Source organism: Scedosporium apiospermum, assembly GCF_000732125.1.
Source record: "Scedosporium apiospermum strain IHEM 14462 chromosome Unknown SEQ_SAPIO_0087, whole genome shotgun sequence".
Lineage (NCBI taxonomy): Eukaryota > Fungi > Ascomycota > Sordariomycetes > Microascales > Microascaceae > Scedosporium > Scedosporium apiospermum.
The window spans coordinates 1,139,551-1,165,491 of record NW_015971788.1 but is presented as its reverse complement, the minus strand read 5'-3'; the positions used below and the strand labels follow the sequence as shown (position 1 = coordinate 1,165,491).

At 50.7% G+C, this 25,941-nt stretch overlaps 8 protein-coding genes and 2 pseudogenes across 8 annotated transcripts; 5 read left to right on the top strand and 5 right to left on the bottom strand.

Moving 5' to 3' along the window:
• Positions 1-1,518: 1,518 nt before the first annotated feature.
• SAPIO_CDS3012 (uncharacterized protein) lies at positions 1,519-3,964 on the bottom strand (the record flags this gene model as incomplete). Its single annotated transcript, XM_016785896.1, has 10 exons — positions 1,519-1,747; positions 1,878-1,939; positions 2,020-2,074; positions 2,151-2,176; positions 2,265-2,302; positions 2,409-2,469; positions 2,529-2,602; positions 2,658-2,695; positions 2,812-2,987; positions 3,287-3,964. 10 exons carry the CDS (start codon positions 3,962-3,964, stop codon positions 1,519-1,521), a joined length of 1,437 nt encoding a protein of 478 aa, XP_016644678.1.
• Positions 3,965-4,812: 848 nt separating this feature from the next.
• SAPIO_CDS3011 lies at positions 4,813-5,907 on the bottom strand (annotated as a pseudogene; the record flags this gene model as incomplete).
• A 1,388-nt stretch (positions 5,908-7,295) lies between these two features.
• SAPIO_CDS3010 (uncharacterized protein) lies at positions 7,296-7,847 on the top strand (the record flags this gene model as incomplete). The annotated part of the gene is made up of 4 exons (XM_016785895.1): positions 7,296-7,406; positions 7,476-7,554; positions 7,621-7,691; positions 7,749-7,847. 4 exons carry the CDS (start codon positions 7,296-7,298, stop codon positions 7,845-7,847), a joined length of 360 nt encoding a protein of 119 aa, XP_016644677.1.
• A 289-nt stretch (positions 7,848-8,136) lies between these two features.
• SAPIO_CDS3009 (uncharacterized protein) lies at positions 8,137-8,537 on the bottom strand (the record flags this gene model as incomplete). Its single annotated transcript, XM_016785894.1, has 3 exons — positions 8,137-8,298; positions 8,356-8,415; positions 8,487-8,537. 3 exons carry the CDS (start codon positions 8,535-8,537, stop codon positions 8,137-8,139), a joined length of 273 nt encoding a protein of 90 aa, XP_016644676.1.
• A 1,686-nt stretch (positions 8,538-10,223) lies between these two features.
• On the top strand, positions 10,224-12,169 carry SAPIO_CDS3008 (CorA-like Mg2+ transporter; the record flags this gene model as incomplete). Its single annotated transcript, XM_016785893.1, has 2 exons — positions 10,224-11,518; positions 11,590-12,169. 2 exons carry the CDS (start codon positions 10,224-10,226, stop codon positions 12,167-12,169), a joined length of 1,875 nt encoding a protein of 624 aa, XP_016644675.1.
• A 511-nt stretch (positions 12,170-12,680) lies between these two features.
• SAPIO_CDS3007 (uncharacterized protein) lies at positions 12,681-13,054 on the top strand (the record flags this gene model as incomplete). Its single annotated transcript, XM_016785892.1, has 2 exons — positions 12,681-12,798; positions 12,891-13,054. 2 exons carry the CDS (start codon positions 12,681-12,683, stop codon positions 13,052-13,054), a joined length of 282 nt encoding a protein of 93 aa, XP_016644674.1.
• A 360-nt stretch (positions 13,055-13,414) lies between these two features.
• Positions 13,415-14,170, bottom strand: SAPIO_CDS3006 (uncharacterized protein; the record flags this gene model as incomplete). The annotated part of the gene is made up of 4 exons (XM_016785891.1): positions 13,415-13,502; positions 13,568-13,860; positions 13,931-13,995; positions 14,143-14,170. The coding sequence occupies 4 exons, from the start codon at positions 14,168-14,170 to the stop codon at positions 13,415-13,417; spliced, it is 474 nt and encodes a 157-aa protein (XP_016644673.1).
• Positions 14,171-14,518: 348 nt separating this feature from the next.
• Positions 14,519-15,400, top strand: SAPIO_CDS3005 (Uncharacterized protein; the record flags this gene model as incomplete). Its single annotated transcript, XM_016785890.1, has 2 exons — positions 14,519-15,071; positions 15,234-15,400. 2 exons carry the CDS (start codon positions 14,519-14,521, stop codon positions 15,398-15,400), a joined length of 720 nt encoding a protein of 239 aa, XP_016644672.1.
• Positions 15,401-16,162: 762 nt separating this feature from the next.
• On the bottom strand, positions 16,163-17,198 carry SAPIO_CDS3004 (uncharacterized protein; the record flags this gene model as incomplete). The annotated part of the gene is made up of 3 exons (XM_016785889.1): positions 16,163-16,792; positions 17,041-17,081; positions 17,156-17,198. The coding sequence occupies 3 exons, from the start codon at positions 17,196-17,198 to the stop codon at positions 16,163-16,165; spliced, it is 714 nt and encodes a 237-aa protein (XP_016644671.1).
• A 6,137-nt stretch (positions 17,199-23,335) lies between these two features.
• On the top strand, positions 23,336-25,285 carry SAPIO_CDS3003 (annotated as a pseudogene; the record flags this gene model as incomplete).
• Between the last annotated feature and the right edge of the window lie 656 nt (positions 25,286-25,941).

Genomic DNA, 25,941 nt, shown 5'->3' with positions numbered 1-25,941 from the left:
TGGAGTTTTCCTCCCGGATGAAGCACCTCGCCCATGGCCGACGGATCCGCTAGCCCAAGAAGCGTAAGGCCGGCGATCGACCGGAGGCTAAAGAAGCCAAACGCCGCTCCCTGATGTCCCCAGCTCATCCAGTGAACGGTCCAGAGGGCAATGGACCTCTCCTTCGTGACGAGATGGATGAGAGCGAAAGATCCAATCCAATCGATGTGAAAAGAAGAAATTCCCGGCTAACGCTTCGTAACGACCAAGTACCGTGTTCTCTGTACACAATGAACAAGGCGGTGAGATGGGCGCCTAGAATCGGGTCGAACTTGGCTTTGGGTGACTGACTGTTGATTCATGGCTGATGTAAGGTGAAGATGATGTGATCCGGGGGGGTTTGTTTCGAAGGGGAGGGGCAGATGAGAGGAAAAACAGCCTAGGAGAAATGAAACATGTGAATCCGGAGACTGGCGAGGGGAGGATGAGGATTGGATTGATGAGAATCGAGTGCCGATGTTGGTCGGGTGGTTCTGTTTCTGAGGTATTCTGAGGTACTCTGGAGTACACAGGTACCTCTTATTAGTGGTGAAAAAAAGGACTCCGTGGGTCAGTGATGTCTCGGACACAAACGCAACTCGAGTCAGAGGTCTCAGCCTCAGCACTCGCTGGGTGCATTATACAAGCACATCCCATACTGGCAAGTAATGACCACTCGGCGGAACCTTGGCGGGGTGGCGGGGTAGAGTCGACGACATTGTAGAATATACCATCATCGGCTCTACGAAGTACGAACATACGCAGTCACTAGCCGTGCTTTGAGGAAGCTCTAGAGCCTCTAGTGCCAGCCCCCCCTTCGACAAGCAGGTGCGAGCTAGGCAGAGTCGGGAATAGGCGCTGAGCACTCCTCAGGCTAGCGCTTGTAAGCTCACTCCGCAGCAGTGTCCAGTGGCAAATGGCGAACATGGCGCCACCTTCGCTCTCCAGATAATTCGCCTGCAAACCGCTCATGCTCAGTACTCATCGGGTCGAGCAGACAGCTTATCGTTGCTTCTTTAGCAGGACTACACTCAGTAGTGTACGGAGTAGTGTTGTGTACTCGCTGGACCTTCCTGCGAGTAGTTCGTAGTGTACTGAATGTATGCAAACCATAAACTCGACCAATCGGTAGGCAGCCCGTTAGACGATTCCCGCTCAAGCATGCTCAAGCCTGGCCTGCAAAGCCTTCCTCCCTCTCTCTCCCGCCAAGGGATCCATGCAATGCATCGGAAAATTATGGCCTATGATGTCGCTCTGATTCTCCGCTTACCAGATTCAAAACCACCCGCATGTGGTACAAGTACGCGCAGAACCAAATGGAGGAACAGGCCTCATCGAAAATCGCAGTGAAAGTCCTGCTCCGATTAATCATATTTAATCACCGTATAATTGTAGGCCCTGCTCAAAGATGTACAGTGTTCCGCTCGTAGAGGGTGCCTCAAATCATCCATTGAGTCTGGCCCTTGCCTTCGGCGGCAAAGTGACGACTGAAGGTGGACGCTATTTCCCGAACCAAGGCTGGGCCTCTCGGTCCATCAAATCGTAGGCGGCGCCAGGCGTCTCCATTGGGACAGGTAGATGGCCACCGAACACCGTGGCCAAATCCTGGGGCCAGCTAGCGGCCTTTGACGTCGTCCGAGCCGTGGGCACGGAGAAAATGATGCCGCATTCCCAGTTTCGACAAGTAAGCCTTGGACGGTTGGTCGATTTATCCTTGACTAACCGACCCCTGGACATCCACATCCGATCTTCTGTTAGCGCGAATGACAGGAATAGTAGATCGTCAGCCCAAAGGACGGCGGGAGAGATGGAGGACTAGGGGAACATGAGGGCACGAGGCCAGATGGGTTCCCGCTTACCATGCGCTTTCGGAGAGATTTGCACTGCCGACATAGGCCCACGCCGAACCTGTTTCTCCAGGCTGTTTGTGCCGAACAAGTGCGACTTTGCTATGAATCAAAAGCCCGCGGCGCCTGCATACGCAATCCCGCAGCAGCTCACGGGGGAAACTGGCCGAATTCCACCAGCCTGCCTGGAAACATATCGTTCCTGCGGACTACGTCCAAGGTTTCGTGTTAGTCACAAGCCATCTACGGTTGGACGTCCTGTACAGGATTCAGCTGGGGACGTACTGCGGCTCCACCTCGACTATCCACCACTGTTTTCCGGGAAGGAAAGTATATCCGAAGATGACTTTTCAAAGCGCTGTCATTGCTTGCAGACGCCCTGCTTCCAGATGTCCTTACCACAAGCGCCTCGCCATCGGGGCCGCCGCCAAACTTCCCTAGAGGCGGACCAACCGCCTGTCAGCTTTACTCGTATCGGAATGGTGAGGAGTCCACATGTTATTTCCGTTATCTAGAGGCAGGAGCAGAGGGGAGGCGACACACCTTGAAAGGCCGAGTAAAGGGCGGAAAGATATTCCCGTTTCAAATTCCCTAGGGATGAACACTGAAAGCCTAATGTAAGCACTCAAAGGACACAGGCCATATGTAAGGCAGTATACCTACCACGAAGTCGATTTCGACCGGATCGGGTGATGCCAGCCCCAGGCTTCTTGCTATTCGACTAAGGCCACAGTATCCTGTATTATTGGTTTAGTCTTCTGTTTATTTAGAAACATGGTCGAAACAACAAACCAGTGTACTGCCACTCGTCTCCTGTATGCGAACCGCAGCTGAAGTTGAATACTAGGGTTAGAAGTCATGTTCCTTCTAGCATATTCCAAGGAAAGAAGGAGAAGAGGAGGACAGGTTCATGGAGATTCATGATTCAAGATAAGGCGGGTCGTACATTGTATGGACGAAACCGTATCGTTTAGTTTCCGCAAAATCGTAGTTCTCCAAACTTCGGACAAGCTTCTCATCAAGGCCTAACGCTTTGAGGAATCGGAAAAGCTCCAAGCTGAAGGTGGTCGGTACAAAGGGGATGGCTGCTTCCTGGCGAGGCAAGTCGATCAAGAACACAATCTGGAGTTTCTAATCAGTTTTGCAAATGACGTGGGTATTGGAAGGCTTGCTGACATTCTCAAGCACACCAGTTTCACCCCAGTCGTATCTCGTTAGGTTTCCCGAAGGCACCACAATCCGTAGATAGGTAGGGAATTTCAATAGCTGGATTTTGGCGTGCATTGCACCGCTACCATGCATGGTTGGGAAGCAAAACCGGATATGACTCGAGGGCACATTTGCCCGCATCTGGTCTTTCTAGAATGTATGTCAATGGACCCGGGATACGGCCAGTAGAAATTGGAGGAATAATGACGTACGTGGGCTTCATCACGAGCGAAGGCAATGCATATCAGCTTGGTCCGAGAAGGGTCGATTTTGGATAGTAGCCAGTCATCATCCCACTGGAAAGATGCGAGGACGGCCAACTTGAGCTCATTTTTCTGGAAGACTTCTTCTATTTTGATATCATCCCCGCGACGTTCGCACCCTTGCGTCCATGTCCTCTTCACCGCGCCTTTTGCGAAAGGCAGAGTTTGAGTGGAGGATTCCGTGTGATGCGTTTTGCTTGTTGCGGTTATGGCATCTTTTGAGGTTGTTTCTAAATGTTTATTTTTCGACGATGAAGCGCCGGAGATCTTCGGCCGCTGGGCAGGTCGGGATGTCTGAGGAGGCGGACTTTCCTGTTGTCTCTTCTTTCTTAACCTCTCCTGACGCTCCTGTTCCATTCTTTTGCGGTCAAGAAGAAGTGACCCGAACGTTGTCATGTGGGACTTCACAGGCTCCGTGGAAGAATCAGCTGGAACCGAATTTATTGGCTCCTGACTCTTCGTTTTTTCCTTTTGATGCTTGCGCACATGCTTGGGAGGTGGGTAGTCATTCCCAAGTGAAAGCGCAATTGCTCGTTGCAAGTCTTCATCTTCGTTTTCATCTTCGTCCGCTGATGAACTGAGATCAATGATTTCTGGGGAGTGATCTCTGTTGGACTTTCGCTCCATGATGAGGTTTTTCTTCGTAATAACCGTAAATTCCAAGTTGGTCGATGGTATCTGACGGGGCCCGAAGAAGCCAAATCCAACATCCAACTTCTAGGCGGTTCAAGTTGTTCGGTGCCAAACGCGAAGACACGTGATCTCGTGATTTCGTCATTCAAGAACAGGTTGAGGCTGGTTATCCTTCCCAGAAATCCAAGTTAGAAGACAGGCCAATTCATTCAATACTATGGATAGCAAGTACCAAATCAAGACATGGATAGTACTGCAGATATGGAGGGATGCATGCTTACACTTTGCAAGCAACGAAGATGTTCAGTAGCGCACTATATTTATGGGGAGGACTAAGATGTTCGCGAGCAGCTCTATGCCTCACGCTCTACTGCTATTTAGGTTTATCTTTCGTCTAAAAGGCATCTAAGAACATCCATAAGAAACAAGAAATAATCATTTCCCATCAATGCATGTCGACCAAAGAACGAAAAGATAAATTTGTTTTGAAGCCGTGTCACAATTCCAGCAGCACCTTCCTCTGTCATGCCATCAAAAGAAGCCCTGCTCCCTCGCCTTTGTGAGGTAAGGGTAGATACCAAACGATGATGATAAATGTGACCAAACGCCACTTGCGCTCCTGAAACCAAACCCATGAAAACCAACTCCAGAAGATGTACGCCAAGGTATGTAGTACGGTACGGGGTGACCCTGCAAAGGCCGGAAAAGAGAGGTATCAGGAGAATTCGGAGAATGAAAATTGAAAAATTCAAACTCGCCGTAGCAAGTTGAGGACTTCGAGAGGATCAATGACGGTGCCTGCCAAATCTCATTGCTATTCCGCTGGAGAGGGCCTGGTCGAATTACCGGGTACCGACCGACGAATCAAGGTTGAGTAATCTTCGAAGATTATTCTCCAAGGCGACAACATCGGCATCGCGGACATCAGATGACCCCGCATGGTCTGTTTGTGCCGTAGGCACCGGGGCCGGGGGAGTGTGAATCTTCGGGGCAGGTGCGAGAGATCGGGTTTGATGAATTTGAGTGGGTTGGGAAGAACCGAAGAGGTATCTCTTCAAGGCGTCCGACTTATCGGTCTGAGTCTGCAAGGGCTCGGTCGTGTTGGGGGTTCGAGTTTTCATCCCATTCATAGCGCTGCTGTTCCTGGCAGCGCGGATTCGTTCCTGATACGGCATTGTGTTCCCAAATGGGCTGTCGAGTTCTGGGGTTGACCTGGCCATGTCCGGACGACTATATCGGATGGGAGAGGGTGACTGCGCTTCAAGGCCGGGGGTTGCGCCTTTTCTAGTTGGTGATATAGATGTCGGGGAATATGGTATGTTCGTGCGAGGCCGGACAGCCTGCCCTCCACTTGCCAAACGAGCGCGCTCCCTCTCCTCGCGATCGGCCTTGAAAATAAACTCCAGGGGAGACTCGTGCGCCAGGGGGGATGGCGAGGCATGAGATGGAGTGGGGATTGCTGCTTTAGAACTCGCCTGGAACATGTCCGGGCCGGGGTGGTTCTCCTCCTTCAGAGCGGGTGATGCTGGCGCTTTGGAGAAGAAGCTGGGAAGCGGAAGAGACGAGGGTGCGGGAGAAGCATGAAATGTCGCTCCGGCGAAGGCTGTGGCATTTCCCGGCTTCGGTATCGAAGACGGTTGAGGAGATGTTTGCCGATTAGTCTGCGCAGACTTGGGGGATAGAGGTAAATGCTTTGGTCGAGCCTTGTCCTTGCCTCCCCGCTTTGTAGACCCTTGATTTTGTGAGGCGGGCAGGGGCGCTGGAGAGGCTGGAGTCGATTTTTTAGGCGTCCGGGGAATATTATTTTCCATACTTGACATGTCGTTCTCTGAAGCGTAATTTCTCTGTGATGCATTCTTGTTCTTGTTATTGCGTGGTGGATGGAGACGGCGGCGGCGATTCTGCGAACGCTCAGAGAGGGATGGATCTTCAGGCATGTTTGCTACTGAATTCAATGAAACTGCCGCCAAAGAACAACAATAAAGTGACTCCTTAGTGTCAAATACAATGTCTCTAGAATAAAAGAGAGGAGAGGAAAGAGAAGATGGAGGAAATGAGAAGGGATGGTTGATGAGTGATGTGGGTGAGGTGAGGTAAGGTGTGGGGTTAAGGTTGATTGCGAGGCTGGCAAGATGGGGTCTATCTCAGCCCTGGGCTTAAGGCTGGAAGAGGACTTGGTAAGATCGTGGCGAGGATGAAGTCGGATGAAGAAAGCGGATGCAGGTTTTGCTCATAGTCGCCCTTGGGATAAACAGAATATTGGAGGAAAGAGTTATTGGAGTGTGGGATAATGAATCTTGGACGAAACTGGAGCATATTCATTTGTCCTTGTTTGAGAGGGATTGAATTTGGAAGTGAGGAGGGGTTGGGAATCTGGGATTGAGTGGAAATAGAGTGACTATGACTGAACTGCACTGCCTACGAAGTACTTCCAACCAAGTTTAGTGTGGCAATGGCACCCAAAATCACAAGGAAAAAAGGGAAGAAAATAGAATAACCTGATTACATATGAACAGATCACATGCCTTGGTGCATTTCATTGTTGCAGCTTCAGTCCAATGACATTTCTGCATTGTCTCAAACTGTAAGTTTACTTTGTACCTGTGTATGCGTAGTCTTGTCGCCAATCCTCATTAGTCATCTACATTTTTTGCACCATCCCTCTGGTCAGGCTGCAAGACTGGTTGTTTGTTCCTTCCCTGAGCCAGGCTTCCTGTAATGTCAGCACTCCCGTGTACACTTAATAGGTATACTCGATGGAACATAGTACAATTGTAGGTACCCACAGAGCTCAACTGTACCCCTCCCCTTAGGCGACCGCCACCACCACTCCCACCACATCCTTCTGCTCTTCCATGCCCAGCAATATTCAGCACGAGCACTACACAATCTGAAGCAAGCTTGAGCAGGCTTTGTTTCCACTTTTCCTACAATAGGCTGATGTAGAAGGCGCTAGGCACCCTAGATACACCTTGATCCAGTGTTTCTGGATTTTGACTGTTTGCAGTCCATCAAGGTTGATTCCATCATCCAGGTTTCCTCCCGCATCGACTCTGCTCCCATTGTGGGGATATCCTGGGTTGCACCAATACTCACCGGCAGTACCTTCGTACGGTCGAATTCTATAAGGTATTGATGCCTAGACTTAAAACTCCTCGCGTCCCTTCCTTTACTAACGGCGCTGGCAATCTTAGTAGTCTCCGGCAAGCCTTTCCGACCATTTCCTCCCCGAACCATTACATTTATTGGACCCAGTTTTGAATCCAAAATACTACAACCATTCCGATCGACCGACTCACCCCCAAAACTTCCGGCTATATCCATCATGGCCGATGTCGACATGACCGATGCACCCGCGGGCCCTTCGACTGCTAAGAAAGCAGGCAATGGCGGAAGCAAGAAGCTAGATGGAAAGAAGAAGTTTGAAGTTAAAAAGGTACTGCGCTGTCCAGTTCCTCACGTGGGATGCGAGCGTGTTTAGCTCTACTGACTCCTTCATATCCAGATTCATGCTGTTGCTCTGTGGGCCTGGGATATCGTCGTAGATAATTGCGCGATCTGCCGCAATCATATCATGGACTTATGTGAGTTGCATCCAAGAGCACTGGCGCCAAAGTCCCCGAGTCTATGTGACTGACCCTCACCTCTAGGCATCGAGTGCCAAGCAAATCAGGCGTCAGCCACAAGCGAGGAGTGTACTGTCGCCTGGGGTATATGCAACGTAAGTTCGATTCCTTGCCTGCCGATGGCTTTGATTGTTCTAACAGAGACGGGATAGCATGCTTTCCACTTCCATTGCATTTCACGATGGCTCAAGGCCCGTCAAGTATGTCCGCTGGACAACAGAGATTGGGAATTCCAAAAGTATGGACGATAGTAAAAGAGCGCTCGACTCGGACATGATATGTTACGGAAGACGGGGGTTAAAGAGAGGTTGTGTTCTCTGTTCTCGACCTGTCAAGGCTGAATCAGGATAGCCCCCTTGGAACGAGCATCTACAGCGGACGAGGTGGGCAGAGCCTGTACCAGTTCAGGCGCGAATCGTGGAAAAAAAAGAAGATAGCGTACAGAGATGGAGATGGACAAGCGAGTACACGAGGGTCTGCGAGCGAGGAAGCGGTGCAATCCTAATCCTGGAGCACCAATTGAATCATTCGGGCATCAATTTATTGTAGGCCGGTCCCAGCGGGTAACCACTTAACGGGGTGTCTGTTGAAGAAGGGCCAAGGAGGAATTATGCCCACGAAAGCGAGAACCGTACCCGATAGACAAATATACACCGCTAGCTTGATATCTTGGAGGAGGCAACCGACAATGAATGATATGGCCTGGGATGAAAGTTAGCTCGAAGCTCCATTGGCGACATGAAGGTGCGGAACTCGTACCCCACAGATACTAAGGGAGAGAGTAGAGAGCTGGTCTGCTAGACGCTGGCCCTCGAAGTCCTAGAAGCAACATGTCAGCCATGGCATTGTCCGGGCTGACAATAGACGGGGTTAGTGTGGGGAGGACGAACAATCTGGCCCTCGGCAATGTCGCGTACGGAGTCGAGGAGTTGTTCGGCCATGGTGACGGCGTAGGGATGATCGAGCTTGATGCAACGGAAAGATGTTGTGTCGTGGTGTCGTGGTGTCGTCGAGAGGGTGGGTATTATGGCCGAGATGGCTTTCGGAGGGCTGAGATGGGCAATCGGAAGGTGCAAAAAAAATTATGACCTGTATTATTCCGTGGAATCGGAGGGAGAATCTTAATCAACAATATTCTCAAATGGCTGCGCTGGGCTTTCTCTCGTTAAAGGTGCTGAGCACTTCATAGGAGCGACGCGGCTGGCAGCTTTTTGGTGACAGATATCATCAACCTCCTTCTACCTGTGTACCTTCTGGAAGGACCGTTAGCGTCACAGGCTGCACCAGTACGATTGCCAAATAGGGCCACGATGCTCGGCCCACCCGCTAGTCTGCAAAGAATCGTCGGTACAAGGAGTACTTTGTACTTGGTGCCGAACGTTGATTTAACAAACGATTAATAAGCCTTGACGACTCATTGCGCCAGAACACTAAACTACAACAATACGAAGTCTTTAGTGTAGTACATTACGCAGACAAGTCGAAGAAAAAAATTGTTGTTTACGAGGGGTCCAGAAAAAAAGAAGAAAAAAAATTGATGGGGGCTAATCCAGCAATCCTTGAACATTAAACCAGAGTCGGCATTCCCTTAATATAAACTTCCTTACCCTCGTCCTGACTCCCGGACAACTGCGTCTTTTATCTGTCTGTGCTTTCCCAAACATTTCTCACTCCCAAATTCTCTCAGCTGCCCACTTTCATTTGCTTTCTTCCGTCTCTCCTGAGTCTCGAAATCTAAGTCCAGAAAGCAGCATTTAAGTACATCAGGTTCTTGCCCTCGCGCCAAGCCCTTCCTGATCTCTCTGCCACTACTCTGCATCTCCTCGATACCTGAACCCACCGATCAGATGCGGCTCAATTCTCAACTCGATTGACTAGTCCAAACTTCTGCATTGAACCTGTTCAACAGACGGCTTGAATCCTATTCTTTGGCCCCGTCTCGTTGGCTCCTCCTCAAGACCGTACCGATAGCGTCATCGCTGCCCATCGCCTTCGCTACCTCGCCGTTCCCGATACGGCACCTTTTGAATTCACTCTTGTCGTCGTTACACGCCGCCAAGTTGGCGAAACTCACGCTGGACCAGCTATCACCGATTCCTCGCTCGCTCCCGGATCCCGGTCTCCGGGTCTACAGTGGAGTGGCAAAGAAGCCACCCTAGCCATACTACCAATACTCTCGGCATACATTCGATCTAGCTTTGCAGTCACTCCGGCTCACAATATTCCCAGACGCCTCCGGCCCATCCTCTCTTGGGTCAAGAGATCTACAGTGGTTCTCTTCGCACTTTTCAAACAGAGGTTCAGAGACGCTTAGCACTTGTGGAGTGGCAGGCCTCCTGCCAGCTTCTACCGGTGGCGCACTATTGAGAACTCTCCGATCCTCTGCGCACCTCTTTTTCCCCTTTCATTTGCTTTCTTTTTTTTCGGTCTGTTGGAGTAATCTTACTCAATATGGTCTCTACTTGCTGAGCGACCGGGACCCTTTCCACCCTATCAGATAGTTGACCACTCTCATCTCAACGTTTCACAACCAACCGTGGTTGTCGGCTACTCTCCCAGCGCATCATCCTTGCGGTAGATCCCTTCATTGGAGCACTTGATTCTCTACCGAATCGGTCACCGCCAACATGTCGGACCAAGAGGAAGGTATCTCTGGACTTGGCTCCCTGCCAATTGCCGAGTTAGATGATCACCGCCATCCAAGTCGCTCAAGCCAAGGTGCCGAGAGGCCCAGAAGGGGCACCTTTGACTCGCTCTATGGCGCTCACCGTCATGAGCTAGAGGCGGCCCATGGCGGACAGGATGGCGAAGCAAACGACATCCGAGTTCGTGATTTTGAGGAAGCAATAATTGACGGTGGTCCCTCCTTTGACATGCCCCACGCGGGGCCCTCGAGCCGACGTCCCACTTTCGGAACGGTTCGGACTGCCTCGCCGCCAAACTCAGTGAAGGCTTTCGCCGAGGCACGACGTCGGGAGCACGAGAATTTGCTGGCGCCCGAATCGCGGAGTGATTGGCAATTGGATGATGAGGCACTTCAGCGCACCGCTTCTGTCGCGAGTCGCAGAAGCCTGCGTAGCAGGCCTCGAACTGTTGATGGAGATGCCGTGAGCTTTGTCAGCAATCAGTCTGCCCAGGAAGATGTGTGTTTTCCTGCCCAGGAACCGGGTCAGAAGGACCAGCTAGATATTGATTTCGAGTATCTTGAGGACTTCATAGCGGATCAGCGCCTCGCTCGAATTGCATCCCACAAGGAGGCAGAAGTCAAGGTGTTCCCTGATCTCCGACCGCATGGACCTACCGGCTCTGTGATCTCGATCCCAGGTACTGCCATCCCGGGAGAGGCCGACGGTCTCCATGAGGGGATCGCAGAGGACATTGTCGAAGGGAAAGAGGTGGAATCTCCATGCGAAACTCCAAAGGCGCACATGCCCCATGACCCAAACAGGATCTGTTTCTTTTCATCGGCGTGGGAGTCTACTATTCATGCCGCTGAACTAGGCGATCTTGTGCTCCCTGGTGAGGACCTTCGTAATCTGTTCATCCTACCGCAGCAGGATGAGGACGGTGTTTGGTGGCTGAACGTAAACAACCCGTCAAAGGAGGAAGTCGTTGCCATTTGCAAAGCATTCGGTGTCCACCCCCTTACGACCGAGGACATTGCAACCCAGGAGACTCGCGAGAAGATCGAGCTGTTCCCGTCGTACTACTTCGCCTGCTTCCGCTCCTTCAACACGGTTACCGACGAAGCGGACGGGTATGAAGAGTACGCCCCATTCAATATCTACGCCATCGTCTTCAGAGAGGGCACTCTAAGCTTCAGCTTCGCCCCGAACAGCCACGCCTGCAACGTGAGAAAGCGAATCGCCTTGCTGAAGGATTTTGTGTCCTTGTCCAGCGACTGGATTTGCTATGCTCTAATGTACGTGTTCCTTCTATTAATGGATGGGGGATGTGATCCCGCGCTCTAGGTATCCACTAACTCTGCCCCAGTGACGATATTGTTGATAGCTTTGGCCCAGTCATTCATCGACTCGAAACGGAGGTAGACTCTATCGAGGATTCAGTGTTCATGATCAGAGAAGATGATTCAAATGATTACCTTCGGCGGACTGGCCACGCGAGGAAAAACATAATTGCCCTCATGCGTCTAATCAGCGGCAAGGCTGATGTTTTGAAGGGGTTCACCAAACGATGCAACGAGAACTACAAAGTCACCCCCCGGATGGACATCGGCCTCTACCTGGGCGACATTCAAGATCACGTCGTTACGATGATGACCAATCTCGGTCACTTCGAAAAGATGTTGACCCGAGCACACAGCAACTATCTGACACAGCTGTCAATCAGCAACATCCAGCAAGTCACTGAAACAAACGCCTCGCTGAGCAAGATCACGTTCTTGGCTTCTATCCTGGTCCCGCTCAATGTTATTAGCAGCTCGTTTGGTATGAACGTCGCTGTGCCCTTCCAAAACACGGAATCCCTAGCACCCTTCTTCGGCATTATTGGTGTCATGATTGCGGTCTGCACGGCCTGTTTGATCTGGGCCAGGAGGCTTCGGTACATTTAGAGATGGTAAATTCCTGGTTGACATGAATGACTATGTTCAGCTCAGTCATCCGTGATTCCTCACAGCCTGTTCCCACAGCTTGAGTCGGTTGGTCTGGTGGTCGATCTGCTTTTAGTCCTGTTAATACAAGTTCTATTTTCTCTGGTTTGGTGCATACGAGACAGAAAATAAATTCACAAGAATTCACGTTTTTAGATACTCGTTTAGACACATGAATACAAGATGCTATGGCTAGAATTCACAGTAATTTCCTCCGTATTGTTGCATGCTGACGAGGGCCTGGCATATTAGACGACATCGACATCATCCCCCAGTCTCCAGTGCTGACTAAGCAGTGCTAGGTTCATCCTTGAACTGAGCTTGATAGCAGAAATTTCTTCTTGAAAGATCCAAGTCAAACCGCATCTTCAGCTCAAAGGGAAATCCAGTACACCTTTGCCTCTCCTAGTCATACAGACGATATATCGCATTCACAGCCGGCCAGATTCGGACCGGACCAACAAAGATAGCCATGGATACTACGCGCCAAACAGTCGAGGACGCTGATCTTAGCCGACTCAACGACCAGGACAAGGCCGAGCTTCGACAATTCCTCGCCCTCGAGTCGAAGAGGTCCGAGATTCAGGCCAGTACGTGCCATTCGTCTTTATTCTCTATTCCCTACCTGAACCTCTCTCATTTATGAAAGCGAGGAACTGACATTGACCCTCTCCCTTTCTAGATACTCATGCGTTGACGGAGGTTTGCTGGAAGAAGTGCATCACCGGCGCGGTCCGAGGACCCAAGCTTGACAAGAGCGAGGAATCCTGCTTGACGAATTGCGTCGAGCGAATCTTGGATATCAACTTCCTCACTGTTAAACACCTTGAAAAACTACGACAATAGACGGATGGCTGGAATAATTATCTGTGTGGGAATTCGGTTTTATACTGTCGCAATGCATCCTGTACAATAGATGGAGATTTGGTCCCGGGAGAATGGGATTTACGACGGGAGCGGGTGCATCATATACATCACTTTGTACGATAATAAGGAACATCTAGTCGAAGAGAACTGCACTAGTATCGCAGCGGAGTAGGCTTGTTTCCCCATGTCTACGTTCGGGCTTGATCGTTTGGAGCCAATTTTTTGTGCGCCATACCTAGGAAACAAACGGTTCACAGAACGCCATCCGATTTTTCATACCATGCTCGTGAATTGAAAAGACCAAAATACCACGATACCAATGCCCCGTCCTTCGCTCATTTATACAAGACCGAGCTTGTTGGCGGCGATGTCAAGAGCATCGACGTCGCGGGTAAGCCGAGCGTACGCCTTCTTGGAACCATCGGGCCTGAAAATGACAAGAAACGTCAGCGAGGTTGTTCGCAGAACATTGGTAATATGGGCTTCACTAACCTGATGAGGGTGTTGATCTTGATGGTGTCGATATCGTAGAGCTTCTTGAGGGCGAGTTTGATCTGGGACTTGTTGGCCTTGACGTCGACGATGAAGACGAGGGTGTTGTTCTCCTCAATCTTCTTCATGGCGCTCTCGGTGTTGAGAGGGTGGACGATAACCCTGTGCTCATCGAGGCGGGTCTCGTGGGGGATCGACTTGCGGGGGTACTTGGGAGCGCGGGCGAGCTTGAGGGTCTTAGGGCGGTGGAAGGAGGTGGTGTACCGCGCCTTGCTCTTCTGGTGAGAGTGAACCTGTTTGCCGAAAAAATGTCAGTTTTTTGGACGTTCAAAAGACGATAGCTTGTGTCAGCGAGATACATACTCCCTTGAGGACAGCCTTGGCAGCCGAAGCGGCCTTCTTGGAGCCCTTGGATGTCTTAGCGACACCTAAAAGATTCTAGCATCAGCAATCGCTCTGGAACAGAACTCGCAAAATCTGCTGCTGCATGATGCGTTTTTTTTTCTTCGTCGAGAGCATTTTATGCGAGGCGGTGGATATTCTCCTCCATTGGAATAAAAATGACTATCCTGTACCTTTCTTCTGATCCTTGGAAGACGCCATTGCGATGGTTGTTGCGGTGTTGTCGGTTACCGTCGAGTTTGTCGGGGATGATGGGCGTTGGTCGATGTGGTAGGAGGAGAAAGAATGCGAAAAAGATATCTGGGCTGTGAATTTTTGTTAGGGTTTTCGTTGTGGGATGGTGGGCTGTCAATTTCCCTCTTTCGGAATTTTTAGCCGATGATCTCCCGGACCACGACTCGTCGATGTTAGCGTCCTCGAAAGATGCGAGGAAGGAACAACGGGATACATACATCCAAGCCTCAAGATTATTGTCAACAAATTTCACCATTTCTATTTCATAAAACCTATAATTGTGTCGCGGGATCATGATTGTGTAGCGCCATTACAATGGGCGTGAACCGGAAGAAGACGCAAAAGTCTCTCTCACTCGGGCGTCCCCCTACCGCCAGGCCACCAAAAGCTGCGTTTTCTAGAAAGACCGCGAGAACGCTTATAAACCGGCATCATCACCTAGAGAAAAGGCGACAGCAGGCTATCAGGGATGGGGACGAGGGCAGTGCCGCCGCCGCCGCAGCGGAAATCTCAGCCCTAGGCGGCCTCGAGCGTTACCAACAAGCCAGTCTTCTAGGACAGAGCAAGGATCGAGGCGGAGACAGTTCACGGGTTCTTCTTGACTGGCTAAAGCCTTCCCTCTCAAGTAAGAACAAAGAGATAGGAACTCAAATACGAATGCTCGAAGTCGGTGCTCTCAGCACATCCAATGCCTGTGCTGCCAGCGGCTACTTCGAGACAGTGCATATTGACCTGAACAGTCAAGCACCCGGGATCCTCAAGCAGGATTTCATGGAGAGGCCATTACCATCTAGTGACGCCGAACGTTTCGACCTCATATCTCTCAGCCTAGTTCTCAACTTTGTTCCTGATCCTGCCGCCCGAGGTAGTATGTTACGGCGAATGACAGCCTTTCTGCGAATGCCGGGTCCATCGTTACGCCATTCTGGGGAGGCATTCCCGTCCGTTTTCATTGTACTTCCAAGAAGCTGTGTTTTGAACTCTCGGTACTGCTCGGAGGAGCTCTTTGGCGACATCATGGCATCCCTAGGATTCTCTAGGCTCGAATGGAAAATTACTGGCAAGCTTGTCTATTCCCTCTGGCGGCGCGATGCCGCCGTCTCAACACCAGCTCGATCATTCCCGAAAAAGGAGATCAATCCCGGGCCAAAGAGGAATAACTTCGCTGTCGTGCTGAAGGGCACGAAGGATGCCTAGCTTTCTGTATCGCACATAATTCGACTTAGTAGGAAACTCTCAAACAGCACAACCTACATGGAAATGAAGAGATGTAATGGTTAACCCTCCTCTCCCTGCCAAGGAGGAACGACCCAACCTTTACATGTCACTCGGTGCATCTCCTCTGACGATCGCTGCGAATCGCTCCAACGGCGACCCCCGGAGCATCTATGAACACACACTTCTTCTGAGCTATCGCCGGAAGGAGGGAATGCTGGATGCGTCGTCTAGCGCAAAAATCGGCATTTGCCACGGTCACAGGGCGGGGGCAAGCTCAACGAAACTACGGCTCTCTATCAAGGTGTTCAAAGTCACGACAGGGCTCTTTCTAACACCACCAGCCCTTGTTGGCTATCACCTTCGTTGACGCCCTCGCCCAAATTCTGATGGCTTGCTTCAGTCGGGATTATAAGCTGCTTTGTGCAAAGGGAGCAGTTTACATCGAAAATCTATAAGCACAAGGCGGCTTGCTGATTTGTCAATGGTCACAGTCACATCACAACATTGCGGGCCAAATATCTTCGATACATTCGAAGGATGGTTGGTCAATCGTGGGAATCATTCAGCTTAAAGCATCACACGACCACCGACTGCATCCTTTTTGAGGGGAGCGACATGGCACGGGTTAGCTCAAACCTCCCTGACGAATCGTATCAATGGATTGGCGGCAGATGATCCCGACTAAAATCCTCGTGGAAAATTGGCTAAGGTCCTCAGTCCCCCCAACAGCTCTGTGCGCGTTTACTCAGCTAGTAAACTCAGTGCATTGAAGTCGTGGATAGCGGACTTGAGGGCCTTGGGGTCGTCAATTGGGGCGTTTCCAGGTCGTACTACCGGCAAGCTACGCATCCCCGCTGCCCTAGCAGCCTCGACTTCCAGGAGATTGTCGCTGAGGAACAGCCACTGGTCTAGTTGGAAGTTCGGATAATGGGAAGCGATTTTGGTGTAGCTCGCGGGGTTAACCTTTGGGCCCGCATTGACTGTATCGAACCAATCCGTTATCAGAGCAGTCATGTCGGATGGCTGGGCAGTTGTATGCCCAAAGAGTAGCTTCTGGGCGGGGACAGAGCCGGATGAATAGATCATAATGATCAAGCCCGCATCATGCCAGGAGACAATGGCAGGGCCGACATCATCGAATAAAGGAGCGCGAAGCTTGCCGGACCTGTAACCTTCCTCCCAGAGATAACCTTGAAGGGCCTTGAGATACGGTGCCTTGACATCCCTAGCGACGAGATCCTCCACATGGGCTTTGAAGGCCTCTTGGTTCGACCGGAACTCTGTCGGGAAGGCTTGCCTGTACTGCGCGAAGGCCGGACTCTCCCAGAGCGAATCTAAGCCCTCGGAGAGAGCTTGAAGTGCGAATGGAAACTAGAGCGGGGCAAAGTCAGCGGCTCTTCCCTCACCAATCCGCCGTATCTGCCAAAACCCGTGCTTGTCTCAAGATCTAGAAAGTACATAGATAAAGAAACACATCAATTGTCATCTTGGATTGTCTCTGCCCAAAACAACAGCATGCTTGACATGCCGTCCATCATTCCCCAAAGGGGCACGCAGGAAATCTCTGCGCCTTCTTCCGAGGCATCTCAATTCGAGGCGGTGAGGGGCAATTGACGTACAAGGACATCCTTCACAAAGGAAATCGGACAAACAGTCCCCTCTTTGAAGAGGGCGGAAATTAGCCTTTTGATTCATCAGGGTGGACAGGCCAATTGTAGGGCTGGGGACTCGTACCAATATCAAGCAAAACAGCCTTCAGAGGACCAATGGCGACCATCTTGGCAAATATCCCTGTTTGTCTTCGACAAGCCGGGGTTGGAAGTGTTGGAGGCGGTGAGGGGTTGATTTGAGATGTTTTGAATTGGACAGCGACTGTTTTACCAGATCCAGGCGATCGAGTTTGGATGAACGAATGATATCATCCGTGGGAAGAAGATTTTTTTTTTTCAATCCTCCTTCCTCTTCGAGCCTCTATCCTTGGTGCAGTTGTGTTTTTCCTTTTTAATTTCGCTATCCTCGCCGAGATGCATGTCCGAAGTATGGAATATGAGATGGCGGATGCATCTGGCTGCTATGTGGGTTCATGCGGCTAGGTAGAGCACGAAGGCAGGAAGCTAAAATCGGGGGTCCAGGGCCGACCTAAGTACTCTTCCCTATTAATTCTGGTGCATCGGTACCTGCTTGAATGTGACTTGCTTCGGAAGGGTCTAGGGTCCTGAACCGATGCAACATGGTCTGCTGAAAAGGCGGTATCCCAAGCTTCGATCTCCACCATGACATACTCCTTGGGCGAAGCAAGACTAAAAGCGAACCATCGTGGGCTTTCGTCCCCCCCGGCTAGTGCAAATTTGGTCCTGCGATTCAGATTCGGAAAAACGACGCCCCTGATGTTGCACTCCTTCGAGAGGCCGATCCAAAAATCTGCAAGGTGCACACCGGGGATGTTACAAACGGGAAGGGTGGGTGACGGAAGCAGAGTCTCGGAAGGTGGAGTCGGAGTCCAATTTGAGCCATCACCTTGAGAACGCAGCAAATACCACGGATGGAGTTATTGCTTCTGATGTACGAGGTACTCTGCCTGCTTTGGAGTGTAGTAGGGTTACATACGAAGCAGCATGATTTTGGGAAATGGCGGTGAGGGGTAATAATTGATCCATTGGATGGATTGATGTAGAAGCTCCTGATCGAGGGGAGATTTCGACGGGTTTTCAGGCCATTACCAGCCTCCATTCACGTCGTTCCCTTTTCTGGCAGAGATCAAATCAATTGATCAAGTTGCCTCTTTTTTTCATGTGGGAAGTCTAATACTTCGTACGAAGGTACTTGGTCGTTTATTCAGAGTTGAGTGTTATTACTCCGCCCAACAATTTCAGTGGCTGGTTGCTTCCGCCATTCGCTTCCTCCATTGTCCTAAAACGGTTCAGTGTTGTTGCCAAGGTTAACTTTGATGGAAGCACTGTGATTGATTTGCCTGTGGGCTACCTCGGTATTCTGGTGTTAATAACACTGCCTGACCATAGCAGTCCGGTTCAACCGGAGCAATGGTTGATGGATGACTTGAAGATACTGCCCATCCACAGCCGCAGCAGCTTCTTAGAGACACTAGGCAACACGAGATTGGAGGCATTTGACTCAAAAAGGACCCAATTTAGATCTCTCAATTTCAATGTTGGGATGCTGACCAAGTATGCGTACACATATTGTGGCCTCTATGACTTTCCACGACACGCAATGGACCCCACAACTCTTCAAAGTAAGTCACGACATCAACGTGGCAATTTTCCAATCGAGCACCGAATAGGAACCTGCCATATCGCAGTTGTTGACTCCATTTCTAAACTGCATGCGCAATGGGAAGCATAAAGCTGTCCGAACGGATAGAAACGCTGCCAAGGATCCTCGTCATTGTCCGTGACTCCGTGGCGTACTTCCATTGTCAACTAAACTGCTCTATATGCATAGTTTACTTCGTAGACGCAACAGCATCTCTCTGTTGGAATCCATTGGTTCCTATCAAATTGTATCCAACGAAAACTCCTATCACTGTCTGGTCCTATTTTTCAGTAGTCGCCCGAGGTTTGTTTCTCAAGACGTACCGTGTAATTAATCCTCGACGATGGACGAGTCTCCAAACATGGTGTTGGATCAATGTCCTGCTCACCTCGAAACATTTCCTACTAAGTCGTTTATTTCGCGAAGGTCGGCAATGCAGGGTCCAGCGAAATCTCCTAGAGTCTTCTGATATACAAGTCGACAACCTTGGGTCTGCACTTGTAATTAACCAGTCCGTCGTCGTATTGCTCCATGAAACTTATTATGGGCCTGCAGACGAAAAGGAGTGCAGCGCCATGCATCCATCTCATGCTGGCCAATCGCTTGGGTCCAGAATTGTTGAATATGAAACAGAACCTGGAGGAATGCCTTGGACCAGCCCGTCAGCCCGCCTGGCAAGCTTTCCAAGCTTGTCAGGAAGTTGCACATCAAGGGGAAATTTGAAAGATCACTGATGCTACCATGTACCCCGTAGAGGAGTTGCCATATGAAGTACTGTTGTTTGCTTCGTTAGTCATTCGAACGGCTTGTACCTGCGTAGACTTCAATCTCAATGTCAACTTCGCGTTTCAATTGACGTTCCCACACCGCTCCCCGTTCTTGCGTTTCGAACTGTGCAAGTTGATCTTACTGTCTTCGAAGTACTCTGTGTTGTACTCCGTAGTTGTGATACGTCTGCTATTCCGAAATATTAATAGACAAAGTTGGCCCTTCCACGGCGATCACCAAGTATCCATTTCTTTCTCTCTCAAGAATGTACGTACGTATGTGGAAGGACGTTCTTGCGAATTCCATGATTGACATCATCGTGGTCCTAATTGGAAAGGACACATTGACTCTATCGGACCGTGCACGGTTCCCCCGGCGAGTCAAATGAAGACCAGAAAAAGAGATAACAAAGCACGAGCGACTCGAAATTACTTCATCATCGTCGAGACGAAGGTACTTCGGACGTGGGGAGGTCGCCTGCCCGTCGGTGGGGACTAGCGTCCTGCATGCACAGTCACCAGGTCAATTTTAGAGCGCGCAGGGGGCGCCACAGTGTCCAGAATGGGAAGCACCCTTCAATGGTGCCACGAAGCTGAGCTGGACGGAACCAACTGTGAAAAATCCGGGTACCGTAATTTACGAAACACAGTGAACCTCCGTATGTCGCTACTCCGTTCTGTACAAAGCTGCCACCGACACGGTCACCACCTGAACCTCGAAGTTTACTTTGCAGGTTCAAGAGCCCAAATCGCGTTCAAGGCGTCTGGCCGCGATGTACTCCGTACACGACTTAGTCAACAAGTCCCCCAAGTACGCAGACACGTAGTACGGAACTGCCGCCATCCTTGCCGGCGCTGGCTCCACGTTCAATGCTTTAGGGACATGGCATCTTATCTTAATCCGCACATCTCTCGCAGCTTCCAGAGCTTATTGATGGGGGGGCATGGTGAAAAAACATGGTGTGCACTCAAGTCAACTGGGAAGAGCTCAAGAACATTTCTTGGAAGCTGGTTTCCTGAGCGACATGTAATATCCGGAAAAACATCAATTGATATTCGTCGCACAGCCCAGGGCGTGCGAAGAACTAGACAGCCGTCCTCGACAAAGTACGAGGTACTTCGTAGTTCGCACACAAAGTGCTTACGGTGGGGATTATTTCAGTGAGTGCCTGAGTTGAACGGAACTAAAGTTTACAATTGCGGGGAGAAACGGTTTGCCTTGGTAAACTTAAACTACGAAGTACATAGTTTAGTTTACATGAAAGGTCAGTGGTTGGGGATGGTGTGGTCAGGTACCAACTATTTTCGTCTTGGTCTGAAGCTTCGTTATCCTTTGAACTTGCATGAAGCGATCCCCAGGCGGTGTACTCAACTGTAACGCCACCAAGAATGACTGCGCACTGTACACTACATCGTACATTCTGTCCCATCAATTGATGGATTCACGAATGTGGTGGCAGTGTTATACAGTAGCAGTCTGGTAATGTCTGAATGATGCATCGGCACAGTTTGAGGTGTTTCCTGCCATCAAAAAGGACGCAGGTCGTTTGACTCGCTTAAGGAGTCGTCCGACTCAACCAAGCCAGTACCAAATTTGCAGGATTCTACTATGTTCTAGCGAATTCAAAATCAATTCCTGAAGTAGTCGGCCTTTGTGAAAACATGCCCTCGAGAGCCTTCTTCACCAGGACCAGATAGATAATATTGAGCCTGAGTGGGCGTGTGAGCTCGGAGAACTGCCGAGAGATGCGACAACGGCCAGTTTCTGTTCCAATTCATACGGTGTGCAGCTCGACGAAGATCATGTCTGCCTCAGGACAAAAGAGTCGATTTCCCCTCCTTCCTTCCAGGATACATAGCTGAGCAGTAGGGACTACCTAGACTTGAGAGGAAAGCAGCTGAAGGCTGCGGGCTAGAAATGTACTCAGTGCGCAGATACTTGTACCCAGGAGCAAGGATAGGTTGGGACACCGTGTACGGAATACAGGCATGACCACACAGCCAGGGATGATGATGAATTCTCAATCGATGAGCCCAATGACAACAGTCGCAAAACAGGAGAGACCAACTGATCGACCCACTCTAGTGCCACTTGCCGCCATCCTGCTCTTATCACCGACCAATGTCCAGCACTCCCCACCCACCATGAGTCTTAAACGGTGGCTCCCGTAATGCCATTCTGTTCCATCAATCCGTTAAGTCGTGTGGACGGTTTCCGAGTTCCCCCTGCACGCAAACCCCTGGAGCCCACCGCCCAATCCTTTCTGGCCACCCTCCGCCGACCACGCCACCCTCGACGATGACTGGTTCCCCAGTGCCCAGGTTCCCCAGTTTCTACTATGTATTCTCGGTTGTGACTGTTATACTTCGTGTCTGACTCCCAATCACGGTCCACCTCTGAGCTGTACACTGCCGTACCCCACCACCCTTGACAGGCAGGGAGATACACGTTGCTACCGTCCCTCTATCCACCAGCCCGCCCGGACCTGACTGAGACCCTGCAATACCCACGCTGGTCACGCCCGCCTTATTATTATTACTCGATGCTTCCTCACCGTTCCAGTACCTTCTCCCCTCATCCCTTTGCCTCCGTAGAGTCATCCCAAGGGCCTCTCTTTCTCTTCTTGCCAGCTCCTTCTCTCATTCATTATAACTCGGTATCGCCTTCAAGTCCGGCTACTAATATCAGTTCGAGTCCTATTTGCTCATTCTCCTCCCTTTCCTTACTCGTACCTTTCCGTGACTTGTCCCTTTGACGAAACCCCTGACGACGATTCCGCTCTCCCATCTTCCCCGAGATCGAGTCTTCCGCCACCACTACTCGAGAGAAAGAAGACGACGCCCTTGACCCTTCGCCTTCGATAACGTGTCGTGCTCCCGCCAATCTCACACGAAAGCCGATACTTTCTTTTACTTCCTCTCTTCCACGCAGCCTTGGCTAGATTCTGCTGCCTGCCAAACTCGCCTGTCTCACATCCGAATAATTGCCACAGTCGAGTCACAGACTTCTCTCCAAGCTCGTCACGTCAAGACCAACCAACGACTTACACATCTTGGATAAACGTGCTTCCTCCATCCATCCACTCTTCTCGCGTGAAGTCTTTCGGAACACGATCGTGATTCTACCACCGTCAACGAGTCCCCGGCCTTGCCGCTAGTCCACTGGTAAACCCAAGCATCTTGAGCGGGCTCGAGCTCAGCTCTTCCATCGACGTTCCCCGACTCTCACTCTCGTCGCCTCTCGGATTCCTCTAGGCTTCCGAGTCCGCACTTCACTCCTAATCTAAACGGTGCCGTCCTCCGCCGTCCACACGCATCCATCTTGCAAAGCGTTCCCAGTTCAGCATCCTTGGAACAACACTCTTTATCTATCTCCGATGTTCTTATAACGACGTTTTCCTTTGTATTTTACAGGGCCCGCTTGGTCCGCCTCTATTTGCACCTTACGAACTCGCCCCTCGCAACCTCGAAGCATTCGCTCTCTTTTTCTTGTCTCTCTACTAAACGATAACCCATACGAAACAACTGATACGAACGACCTGGAGTTGCATGTCTCTTTTTTCCCTTGCTCTTTCCGCATATCCTGTATATCTCACCTCTCGACCTTAAAGATTATCCTTGCTTGACGACAGCCTAACGCACATTTTCACTTATATACCCTTCTATTCTCTACCAACATTTGTACTCTGTTACTTCCCTGTATCGCATCTTTTCTTTTCACCCTTTCTCTTTGTTTCAAGAACAACCGCTCAAGGACGGTTGAACCCGGGGGCCTGTACGATTTGCCTTTCGTCGTTCCTAGGCTCTTTGTTCTTGACTAGGTGGTGGCTTCGTCTCCATCATCGATTCTCTCCACTCGGCACCCTACTCGAGAATGGCATGCTTGAAGGATACTATCAGCGATGGCATTATTCTCGATGGTCGGTACCAGACCATCGCCCCTCTCAACCATGGCTCCTTTGGCATGGTCTTCATGGCCAAAGATCTGGTCACTGGCGAGACGGTGGCAATCAAGTGCTTGACGAAGAAGGCGGCAGCTGGCGAGGGCGCGAGTGACTTTGCCGTTGACGATAAGTCCGAAGAGTTTTCGCTCCACAGCCGCCTGGGCTCTCACCCCAACATTGTGAACCTCCTTCACGCTTTTGAAACCGATGCTCATCATTTCCTTGTTCTCGAGTTTTGTGAGCGAGGTGACTTGTACGAGGCGATTCGTGATGGCCATGGCCCTCTCGAGACGGAGCATGTTCGACAATTTATGCTCGAACTAGTGGACGCTGTTCGCTATATTCATTCCAAGGGTGTCTACCATCGTGACATCAAGCCTGAAAACATCTTCCTATCCAAGGCGGGTTCGATGAAGCTTGGCGATTTTGGTCTGGCAACCTCCGACAAGTGGTCCACTGAATCGACCGTTGGCAGTGACCGGTATATGTCACCCGAGCAGTACGATTCAGCAGGCGCTGGCTACTCGCCTGCTCAGGCCGACATCTGGGCTATCGGTGTCTGCCTTCTTAATATTCTCTTCTCTCGCAACCCTTTCACCTCACCAACGGAGGCAGACCCGTTGTTCCTCGACTTCTCCCGCGACAAACAGTCCCTCTTCGACGTTTTCCCATCAATGTCGCAGGACACGTACGAGGTCATTGTCCAGTGCATGAACCTCGACCCTAGGAAGCGGTCTTTGATCGGCGCCCGCGAGGCTCTTCTCAACGTTGTTAGCTTCACCACCTCGGATGAGACACTTGACGAATTCTGCTCTGTCGATCCCCGAACCGTCGCCACCGCCAACAATAGGGAGCCGCTACGAACACCATCCATCCAAAGTCCTCAGGTTGAGCAGGGTGGTGCGTTCCCATGGGCCAAGGCGCTGCAGGCGACCCCACGCCAGGCATTGCGCCAGTTGAGTGCCATTCCCGACTATGAGGAGGAACTGTTCCCCAAGTCGGAGGAGGCATCTGACTGGTGTTCGGCTACGGCCCAGACTCCTTCGATATCGTCTATGTTGGGCTCAACACTTGGTGCTTCCATGCAGTCGCTCACCATTTCCCGACCGGTGCGCCCTGCCCGCCAACAACCAACCATGCCAGGATCGCTTCCCATCACCATGGGAAAGCCAAAGAATCTTTCAGCTATGTCTTTTGCTTTCGGTGGTCGTGGCAAGGGTGCAGTATCGAAGAGCTGGAGTGACATCTGGGATGAAGACATTGAGGAAGAAGAGGAAGAGGAGCGCCAACTCCAGACATTGAAGGAACTCAACTCCAGGACCTGGAGCCATGAGAGCGAGACCACCAAGGTTGGTGTTGACGTGAACGGCGAGAACGTGCCAAATTCTAAGAGCGAGAGTCATGTCCACGACGAGCTCACAGTCAAGGACGTCGATGTCGACCTCGCCGCGGACGGCTTCTTCTTCCATGACTTGCCGCCAACTCCACCCGCCGAGAAGATGCGACCGCCGATGCTCGTGCAGGTGCAGGTGCAGGTGCAGCCGCAGTCATCTCCGCAACCGCGTTACTCTCCACCTTCGAAGCGCAACAATTTTGATAAATGGGCAGCCCTCGGCGAACGACGCCGGGGCTATGGTGGTGGAGTATTGGAGATGGATAAAACACCAGAATTGAGTAAGCCTAAGCGGCACCATGGTTTTGGATACAACACTCACTGGGGTATGGGACATTGGGATCATTTCAACTCCAACAAAACAACAAAGGATCGGGCTAAGGAGTGCCCATGGAACAAGGGACGAGACTGCCATTGGCGCAAAGAAAGGCGCATTGATCTCGGTGATATTGAGTGGGTTGGGGCCTGGCCGGAAGGACACTCTTAAAGAAGTGCCACCTTCATTTTTGAGGACAGTGCTCCACTTGTGGTTGGGTTCACCTTTTGGATCTTTACCTCCTCCGTCTCTCTCCTGGTGACGAAGAAGACTGACAAAGAACCTCGGAACTTAACTCGCTCTCTGCGTGTATGGAAATATTCTCCAGATGTAATAAATATACCAGAAGTACCCACTCACTTATACCTCTCCAATTTCATTGTGCGAGCATGTTGTGTAGTACTTTGCCCATCTCTTGAGCCTGAAAGAGAAGTGAGGCGCATTGTAGCAAGTAGTAAGTAATCAACCCTCGACGTACTCTGTAGGAAACATCTTCTATGCAATGAATTGTCCTTGCGGGGATTCCCCTTGCGGTCTTTTTGTCGGGGCTACTCCCATGGTAAAAAAAATGTATATATATATACATCATGATTTCTGCTCCCCGAACTAAATGACGATCACAAACCAGCAGATAGATCTCTCGACATGCCGTGATGATGCTAATGCGAATGCAAACCAAAGACGTTTCGCCAAGTCCGACATTAATGCTTCCAAGCAAGGGACGAAAACGATGCCAAAGCCAAAGAGGGATGACTACAGAGTCTAGACAGAAAAGAACAGAAACAAGTCGCAGGCAAAAAGAGCTATCCTGTAAATAGATCATAACA